The sequence below is a fragment of the Zalophus californianus genome, chromosome X, assembly GCF_009762305.2.
Source record: "Zalophus californianus isolate mZalCal1 chromosome X, mZalCal1.pri.v2, whole genome shotgun sequence".
NCBI classification, from domain to species: domain Eukaryota; kingdom Metazoa; phylum Chordata; class Mammalia; order Carnivora; family Otariidae; genus Zalophus; species Zalophus californianus.
In genome coordinates this window covers 107,296,478-107,307,083 of record NC_045612.1, presented here as the reverse complement: position 1 = coordinate 107,307,083, position 10,606 = coordinate 107,296,478, and the positions used below count along the sequence as shown (strand labels likewise).

Genomic DNA, 10,606 nt, shown 5'->3' with positions numbered 1-10,606 from the left:
CTAGGCCTGTCATCATCTCCCGGCTTGAATCAGGAAAGATCTCTTTCCAAGCTCACTAGCACTGCTGTGGTGAGCAGTCAGGTCCTCTCTGGCCCTTGACCGGTGACCTCCCTCAGTTCTTTAACAGGGCGGGCCCCTCCGTAAGCCACCTCCCAGCATAGCAGCTGACTACACCAGAGCAAGGAAGAGCAAGGGAGCCTGCAAGTGAGACAGAAGCCAGAGTCCTTTTGACCTAATCTTGGAAGTGACTTCTCGTTTCCTGTGCTGTATTTTATTATTTTATTTTTTTGTTAGAAGTCATGAGGTACAGGCTACACAAGATGAAAGGGTTACACAGGGAGTGGATATCTGGAGACCGGGGTCACTTTAGAGGTTGCCCACCACACCATTATCCCCCTATCTCAAAGATGCCTTACTTCCCAGGGAAAGGTTTGCAGGCCATTTGTGCTAATAATTAAACAAAAGAAGCTTTTAGTTTAAAACAAAACAAAACAAAACAACCCTCTTTTTTTCCTCTTCTTTTTTATGCAGCTAATCTGATCTAAACCTAGAATCTTATGTGTAATCAGAAGCTGGAAATTACTGGGAATATGTGAAATTCAAATCACTTTACTTATTGTTTTTTTTATGTTTTGTCATTTTGTTTTTAAATTAAAAGTCACTGAGTTGATCAAACGTCTTTTTGTCATTTTTTTAAATGTTTTCATCAGGCATAGTTTACAACCTTTTGCATTCCTGCTATAGTTCTTGTACCCCCCTGTTCTCTCTCCCACCCCTTCTCCCTCCTCCCCCTGTCAATCTCACCATTAGGTTGTAAGTTTCCCAACTTTTTGCTAAGAACCAACTTCTGGCTTTGTTGATCCTCTATTTTATGTGTGCATTCCTACCATTAATTATCCTTCTTATTTCTCTTTGCACTTTTCTTTGGGCTTGTTTTATTTTCATTTTTTTTTTTTTAAGATTTTATTTATTTATTTGACAGACAGAGACAGCGAGAGCAGGAACACGAGCAGGGGGAGTGGGAGAGGGTGGAGCACACTCCCTGCCAAACAGGGAGCCTGATGTGGGACTCAATCCCAGGACCCTGGGATCATGACCTGAGCCGAAGGCAGATGCCTAATGACTGAGCCACTCAGGCGCCCCTTATTTTCATTTCTTTAACTTTTTTAAAATAGATGTTTTGCTCACTAATTTTCAGCTCTAAAAAAAATATTCATCTTGATGGTATCACAACTCTTAACACTTATATCCTAGCTCAATAAATAGAATGTTACAGAGCATATCAGAATTTCCTTTCTACCTTCTCCCAGTCGGTAAGCCTTTCCTGCTCTCCAAAGGTAAGTTTTACTAGGCCAGGTCAGAGCAGCATTTAGCCTAGGGCTAACTTTCCCCACAATTGAGACAAAATCCTGAGTAATCCCCATTCGTCCTGTGAATTATGTTTTCCCCAGCCTGGTTGATGGGAAGCAGCACTATTCCTGAACCTGTAAGAGATCTAAGCACTGTTCCCTGCAATCCTCTCTGATGGCTTTTCCCATGGCCTGGGGTAGTTTCCTCACATGCAGGTAGCAATCAGTATTCTTGAGGACCAATTGAGGGGGACCCCCTGAAGATTCTTTGTGCAGCTACTTCATCTCCATTAGTCTGTCCTGCAAACCCCAGCCACCTTGCTCTCTCTGGACTCGTAGGTCCATCTCCAAAATACAAGAAGTCTAGCAAGGTCTACTTGGGTTCCCCTCCCTGTGCCATGGTTTGGACAGTCTCTCGAGGCAATAACCTGGGGTAATCACAGAGCTCACCTTGCTTGCCTGCCACCTCTCAGGAATCAATGTAATTTGTCTCATGTCTTCAAAACCATTTTTAAAAAAAATTCCTTCTGAATTGTTTCTGGTAAAAGAATAAATTCTGTCTCTGACTTCATCTTGTAGAAGTGCCAGAGGACCTAATAAACATTTTAAAGAACGTTAAAGCAATTTTTCCCTGTTTCAATATTAGAGTGAATCTTCAGATCTGCGTTATTTCCAGTAACTCTACACCAGTGTGTCACTCAAATAAAGACAATTGCCATTTTAACAGCTGAGGTGTATCTCTAGCATCTTATACCTCAAGGCCAGTTAATCTTTTGAGAGGATGCTACCTTTCAAGAAGCGATTAATGCTATGGGCCTTCCTCTTGGAAATAAAATGTACTAAAATTTAGACTGATGTGTTAAATATCAAAGTGCTCAAGGATCTATAGAAGTTTCATCACAAATCCTAACGTGAGACGATCTTCTGTGCCATTTAGCAAGTGTGAAGGACAATACCATTCCTCTGATCTCTAACCTACTGTCTGCCTTTTTTATGTAAAAATGCTACTCTTCTATATGCCATGAAGGTAAGCCTCATTCTTCATATGAGCAGACAAAGATAACAAATACTTGAAGAAAGCTTCCAACATGAAAGAGATGAAAGTAAACTCAAAGTATATAAAAATGATGTAGGAAACAAGATAGTGCAGGAAAAGGAAGAAAGGTCAAATAAATATAGTTAATATCTTCAGAGAAATCAGAGCAAATGTTGATGAACTAACATTCACTGAAGGCTCTTTGTACACGGAACCAGAAAAGAACGCATATGAAGGATGTGAAGAAAAAAGATATCATGCAAATCAAAAATAACGGCACCAAAATAGAAATGCAATAAAATAAAGTCAATAAAATCTCCCCCAAAGTAGAAAGAAGGCAAAGAGGTAGAAAGTAGGAGAACTGGTAACACTGTCAAAGGGTCATACCAGAAAGTTCATATGTGGCTTGTAAAAGTTCTTTTTAAAAAAAAAGTACAAACGAAAAACACCACTGAGAGAGACAAATACCATGTTAGCCAGAAAGTAGTGGCAGAAATACCACATTAATGGACCCGCTGAGCCCACATACTGCAAGATATTAATACACAAAGGAGAAAGGAAAAAAGCAAAAGCTTTCAAGAAGAAAACTGAAACTAACCCAAGAGCAACAGCACATAGAACAGGTTAACTGCAAAAGGTTGGAGATTATCATGGCGCAGAAATTCCCAGTACTAACATCTGGAAACTAGACAACAACTTGGGCATGCTTCAGAATTCTGAAAAAAATGATATTCAAGCTAGAATGTTATAATGACATTAAAATGTCAAACAAATGTCAAGGTAAAATAAAGACATTTTCACTTACAGAAATAATTCACCCTCAAAACAATTTCTGTTCCATAGAAACTCTCAAGAACCTAATGGGAGATGTAATCTACTAAAGGAAGGTAACACACTGAGAGAAGACATGACTTCTGGGAGCCAGAAAGCAAGTCATCTAAGATGAAAAGCAAAGAGAAGTTCTAGAATAAAGGTAAAAGGGAAATCTCAGGACGACTGTCATACAGTATGCTAGTTGTGATTGAACTGTATCGGGGTCACCAATGAAGACGACTCCATAAAGAAAATAGAAATGTTGCAGGAATGATATTGCTAACATACATTTTACAGAGCATACAGAGCATGTGGAAAGAATTACCAGTAGGTACATTAAAAAAAGCAAATAAAAAATGAAAATACTTTTCCTTAGGAGAGTCAGAAGTTTTACAAGCAAGGATCTGCTGTTATCATTATATATTATTTGTCTTAGTAATGGAAACTTTTTGTAATGTCAAAATAACATGAATATTGGGTTACCCCAAAACTGTGGTATAATAAGATTGGAAAAAGGAAGGGAGGGAAAATTGGAGGGAGGTGAGATAACGTAAAACATTAAATTCTCAATGGCAGGGGCACCTGGGTGGCTTAATCGGTAAAGACTCTGCCTTTAGCTCAGGTCATGATCCTGGGATCCTGTGAGCAAGCCCCGCATCAGGCTCCCTGCTCAGCGTGGAGCCTGCTTCTCCCTCCGCCTCTTTCCTCCACTCACACATGCTCTCTCTCAAATAAATAAACAAATCCTTAAAACAATTAAATTCTCAATGGCCATACCAGGAAAGTGATACACAAGTTATAAGATGGATAAATCACAACATACATATTTAGAAATATGGAGGTAAATAAGAGAATGTTATGAATTGTAAAGGACTGCCTCTAGAGGCAGGCACAAGGTGTAAAGATACAGGAAAGGTGGAACAAGCAGCTACACGTTTGGTTTTTGTAAGCCTTTCAGATTATTTGCTTTTGTTAAACTATGTAAATGTAATACATTTATAAAATCATAACTATCACACACACACACACAAAACCAAGATGGAGGAGATGTTGATACTCAATCCCATGTTCCCTTGCCCCAAATGAGTCACCTGGCATCTCTGTCAGGTACATGATTCCCACACCTTCTGACAGCTCCCTCCCTCAAGGGCTTGCTTGAGTGACAGCTCTTCTCTAAGAGTTTTCTAGGCAGCCGGGGATAATGCTCACCACAAACAAAAACAATGGGTAACTGTGGAATCCCTGATACACCTCATGCCAAATCTCAAACTCTGGGTATGGTTGATGGTGGTAAAATGTTCCTGCTTCTTATTCATCTAGACAAATGATTCTGAGGCATGTTTACTGTGTTATCTCACATGGGCCTCAGCACCTTGAGCCCCAGTTGAAGGCAGCAAACACCTAGCCATTAACATAATCTGTTGGCTTTTCTCTCCTTTCTGACTTATGCTTCTTGGGATCACCTCTCAAATAAACTACATGCCCCAAAGTCCTTTCCCTGCTGTCTAATTTTTGGGGAACCCAAACTGAGACAGATGACTAAGATGTTGAGTAATACTGCTGATTTATGTGCTTCCCTTTTATCCCCTTATTTTTTATTGTAAGCTTGCTCTTGAGATGTAGCGATTAAAGAACTCAAATGACATACTGAGGTCAGTAGAACCCTAAGGATCATAAAGGAAATTTATGACATGTCATCAAGAATTCCAAAGCAGAATTCAAAACTGAGCATAGCAACCCAGTCATAGCATCGTGCTGTGGGGGAGACACGGATCTGAAACCCTCGGAGCGAGGTTCTGCCTACCTGAGGCTGCCACTGCCACTCCCGAGTGGAGACACTGAGTGAAGCCACTGTCACCATGGATGGCCAGGAGGCAAAACCCTCCAATGAAGACGTGGGCGGTAAGAAGGCAGGAGAATACATCAAACTCAAAGTCGTCGGACAGGATAGCAGTGAGGTATACTTCCGAGTGAGAATGACAACCCATCTGAAGAAACTCAAAGAATCCTACTGTCAAAGACAGGGAGTTCCAGTGAATTCCCTTCAATTTCTGTTTGATGGTCAGAGAATTGCTGATAATGACACCGCTGAAGAACTAGGAATGGAGGAAGATGATGTGATTGAAGTTTATCAGGAACAAACCGGCGGTTGTTCAGTGATTTAGGTATTCTTTTCATCTTTTTTTTCCCTTTATCCTCAATCCTTTAATTTTAAAAATAGCTATTTTGTAATGTGTTCAAAACGGAATTGAAAACTGGCACCACATCTCTTTAAAGTATCTGATAATTTGAATTCTAGTGCCCATTATTCATTATTGTTTTCATTGTGCTAATTTTTGTTGATCAAACCTCAGCCTCCTTCATATATCACCCTCTTCTTTAAAAAAATTACATGTGTGCACAGAGAGGCCAGGACTGTGCATTTTCAGGCTTGTGATAAATAAGATTGACCAATTCCAGTGTTCAAAATGACTTTTCAATGGGCCCTGAAGTTCTAGCATGTGACTGCTTCACTCCTGGACTATGACTTTCAGTGAGAGATGGAAGTTTTTCAAAGAACTGAACTGTGGAAAATGATCTTTCCTTAACTTGAAGCTACTTTTAGAATTTGAGTATCTGGATCAAAAGAAGAGAACCATCGGGCTAGAGCTGAGATAACAGCGAGGGTGAGAGTAATGATTAACTCCAAAGATGGCTTCGCTAAGGAGAAAGCATTTTAAGATAAAAGAAAAATCTCATCAGAAGATCCCAGGAAAGTCCTAATTTCTATTAGCAGTTAATAAAGTTATTCATGCAGAAGTGTATTCAACAGAACACTGCTCTGATTTTATTTGTACTTTGTGGCCTGGGGTATAGGTTTTTTTTTTAAGGTTTTATTTATTTGGGAGAGAGTGCACATACGAGGAGGGGGGAAGGACAGAGGGATGGGGCAGAGGGAGGGGGGCAGAGGGAGGGGCAGAGGGAGAGGGAGGGGGGACAGAGGGAGGGGCAGAGGGAGAGGGAGGGGGGACAGAGGGAGGGGCAGAGGGAGAGGGAGGGGGGACAGAGGGAGGGGCAGAGGGAGAGGGAGGGGGGACAGAGGGAGGGGCAGAGGGAGAGGGAGGGGGGACAGAGGGAGGGGCAGAGGGAGAGGGAGGGGGGACAGAGGGAGGGGCAGAGGGAGAGGGAGGGGGGACAGAGGGAGGGGCAGAGGGAGAGGGAGGGGGGACAGAGGGAGGGGGAGAAGGAGACTCCCTGCTGAACAAGGAGCCCGACTATGACGACGACTACGATGAGGATGACCACAACAATGCGGGGCTCGATCCCAGGACCCTGGGATCATGACCTGAGCCGAAGGCAGATGCTTAACCGACTGAGCCACCCAGGCGCCCCTGGGATATGGGTTTTAAATGAACATTGTACCAGCTACATTAAAATAAACAAAATATTTTTAAGCAAAAAAACAAAAAATAACAAGGTTGAGCATAACAAATATGGTGAATACTTTGTCGTGCTTGCTACCTGAACTTCAATGCATCTCCTTACAGTCCAGGGATGTGTAATGTTATATATAGACTACAACAATCTTAAGCCTACAGAAAATAATTACCTATCATATATCACTCTATTAGATGATATATTTGTTGTGGTTTTAAAATATATCCACAAATCATTTCAACTTCTCTAATTAAGGGGTGGGGGTCTGTGTCTTTTCTCCTTGAATCCAGACTGACTTCTGGGATGGCCTTATAGCTATTTGGAGGGAATGATGCCAGGTGAATTCTGAGGCTCTGTTACCTGGCACTCTTGGAATGCTTGATCTTGGCATGCCTTCCTCTAAGATGTTTTACCTCAGAAAACTACCAACCATGGTATTAAAACCAAAAATACCACGAAAAGCTGTATACAGGTGTTTCAGCCAACATTCCCAGCTGAATTTCCAGACTTTTAATAATACCAGCCAATGTGCCACACATGTATGTGAAAGAACCTCTAGATTTTCATAGCTCTCAGCCATTAAGTCATCTCTAGTCTTTGAGTCTTGCCAGCTGAGGCCCAGACACCATGGATTACAGTCAAACCATCTGTGCTATGCCATATCTAAGTATTTAATCCACAGAATCTGTGCACATAATAAAATGGATGCTTTACTCTAAAAAGTTTTAGAATGATTTGTTACACAGCAACAGTAACTGGGACACATTAACTTATTTTAATTAATTACTAAAAATGCATGTTGAAGTATATGTCATTTAGCTAAGCAAAATCTTAAACATTATCATTCTTGTTCCTGACCACATTGCTGAAGAGTTCTGGTTTAATCCACATTCACTGCCCTTTTAGGGTCAAGGAAAGCATGTCATCTCCTTCAAACAGGAGAACAGAAAAACCCAGAATTAGAAAGGAAAGGGCACAATATACATTGTTATTAAAAATAGCTGAGAAAGAGTACATAATTAGTAATAAGAAAACCTGCACCATATATAACAGAGGAAATAAATGCAGATCTTCCATTTGTGCAGAGTACTGGGTATTTACTGGAGCAACTTGCTGTTACGAAAGTGTTTTTTTTTTTTTTTTTTTAATCACCATGGCATCCAATGTAATGTTCCAAAGGGATTAATTTGGTAGGAAATTAAATGCTTCGCCTAGATACAAGATCTTTTAAAATTATATATGTGCCAAATTGTGCTAAAATAATTGGGTAGCTGAGGACATCTGCTGCAATAAATTCAAATAGTTAAGATTCAATTTAAATTAATACAAGACACCTGATCAAAAAGAGCCTTTATATTTCTCCTGCTTTGCATGGAGAAGAGCCTGGAAATAGTTCATTTTAACTATTAAAAAAATTACTCGGAAAAAAACCTGTAGTAGTCTAATCACAAAGTAATATCATGAAATGCTATTTTATGAAGTAGGGCCACAATTCATATTAAATCACATCTAAGGGCTTCGTGGTCACTTCCTAGATTGGGTCATACCATCTGAGAGCGGGCAAGGACTACATTTTAGGATCTGATGTTACTTTACTCAGTTATGTGGAAATATACTGTTTGGATTGCTTCTTGTCTGCTTGTTTTAAAGCTCAAGAAATATAGCAGATAACACGCTAATACTTCACTGTCTATACCAGAATAAATATACCTATGCAAGCCAGTCATTAGTGCCTACTACTGCATAAAGGATAGTCCATTGTACAGAATGTTCTTGATTAAATTTAGCAAGGACTTTACTTGAAGTCATTGTATATCATGATTTATAAGAACCAGAGGCTTTCAAGAGCTGGCATGCAATGAGCTGGTTTTAGATAAAGCCTAATTTTACGGAGAGACATTTACAATCTCATTATCTAATCCAGCTACATAATCTTCTTGAGATATCATAATGTTTGTAAGATGCCAATACCAATGGCCTTTCAGGGCATATTTATAACTTCAGTTTCCCCAAGGAAACACCCAAAAGAGTTCTTTTGCCTTCCTCCCAAAGGGTTTAATTGCTGGAGTGCTCAAGAAACAAAGTGTGACTAACCAGATACTAATGGCAAAGTCAGCGCTGGCATTTACTGTACTGTGTTACCTGGATCAAGGTAGCTGGCTCATCTGAGGTTCAGATACTTCTATTGAGATGAAAAAAGAGTATTTACTTCACAATTGCTTGAAAAATTAAATGAAATAATTTTAGAAAAGACACTGTTATTTGATACATGTTACGTTCTGGCCTCTACCAACATCTAACCCAGTGCTGCAAAATCATAACCACACCTGCGAAACTCTAGATATGAACCAACCAGGGCTAGAGTCAGTGGTAAGTAGTGGTAAGTACAGTCTGAGGTAAGTACAAGCGAGATATAGGAGCATGCTCAGAAAATCTTGTTAACTAGGGGACCAAAATTTGAACCCAGCCACCAGATTCCAGAATAATGCTTTAAACCACTCCCTAAACTGGTCATTAAACAGGTTCTCAGAAGGCACCAGTCAATATGGGATTATAATGAGCGAGGGGGAGAAGAGAAATTAAGATTCTTTCTCACTATAAAATTCTGGGAGGAGTTTCAAGAATGAAGGAAGCCGAATAGTCAATTGCCCCGAGGAAGTCCATCTGGAACATTAGAGAGAACAGAGCTCTGGAATTGGTCCTTGCATGGGGACACTGAGAAAAGTTTTATTTGAATGGTACACAGGGGATGATTGCTTTTGGTAGGTTTACAACTGAATTTACACGAAGAAAAAGGAGTAGTAAGTACTGAGTACCTTCTTTCAGTTCAGTTTTGAAATAAAAGGACATAAATTAGGTGGTATCTAGACAGATCAACTCAGATTTTCTTTTAATTACTTCATTCAAAAATGTACAGAGAACACTTACTATTTTCCCAGCACTATTCTGTGCACTAGGGATATATCAGTGAACACAACAGAAAGATGGGAGATATAATAAGGTTATTTGTAGGCCAGGGGAGGGGCCAGTGGAAGAATAGTAAACAAAGTATTTTCTTATACATAGTAAAAGTGATTTGCCTCCAGTGCTGAAACTTGTTCTACCAATGGAAATAATATTAATTATGAAAACACTCTCCTTTTTCTAAGACAGAAAACTATCTTATGAGTTGCTATTTCCTATGGTCAGAGATAACTGCCTATCCTGAGACACCAAGTAGCAACACTATCCCTGTGCAATCCATCAAGATTTCCATGTCGGTATATGGGTAGTACTCAACAAATCTCTTAAAATGTATGTGTTAAATATATTCTTCACCTTGTAAATATATATATTCTTTGCTTTGTGATATTCAGCTTACTCTTCTGCACAATTGTTCTTAGGACTTTTTACAACTTAAAGCATGTTCTCATATAGTTCATTTTGTAAAGTTAGTACTACCAGAAACAATTCCAAAATACACAATGAGTGCACAAACAAAAACAAAAATTAAAAAATGGAAAATCTGACATCATGTATAAGATCAGGAATTGAAAGAATTAATGAAATCTCTAATATTGGCCATAATGGGGATATAAGTTATAATACACAAAGCTTTCGGTAGGACAAAAGTATTGTGCTGTTTTCCAAAATGGTATGGTTGTTGTGAAAATTTTAAGTACATATTTTAGAGGTAGGGATTTCAAATGTGGGCTTGGAAACTTAGGCTGAGAGTGATGAGGAAAAACAGTCAAGAAAAGTTTGCCGAATATGTGGGACTTCTCATTATTTAGGACTAAACTCTTAAAAGAGTCTAAAAGGACACAGAGCTACAAGATGCCCATGCGCTAAGTGATTAAACTTGAAAAGGGTCTAATTTGTAAGAATGCTACTAAGAAGAATGCTGTTAGAGTGATTCCAATTTTATTAATACTTTTAAGAATATAATATCATTATGAGACCAACAGACCAGAGAAATACGCCTTACTCGGCAAATTCACTCTCTCCGATT

The 10,606-nt window shown here is 39.5% G+C and overlaps 1 protein-coding gene across 1 annotated transcript; it reads left to right on the top strand.

The window, feature by feature from the left end:
- Positions 1–4,935: 4,935 nt before the first annotated feature.
- Positions 4,936–6,002, top strand: LOC113931533 (small ubiquitin-related modifier 1-like). Its single transcript, XM_035725827.1, has one exon. It carries the CDS (start codon positions 5,058–5,060, stop codon positions 5,361–5,363), a length of 306 nt encoding a protein of 101 aa, XP_035581720.1. The 5' UTR covers positions 4,936–5,057; the 3' UTR covers positions 5,364–6,002.
- Positions 6,003–10,606: the final 4,604 nt, after the last annotated feature.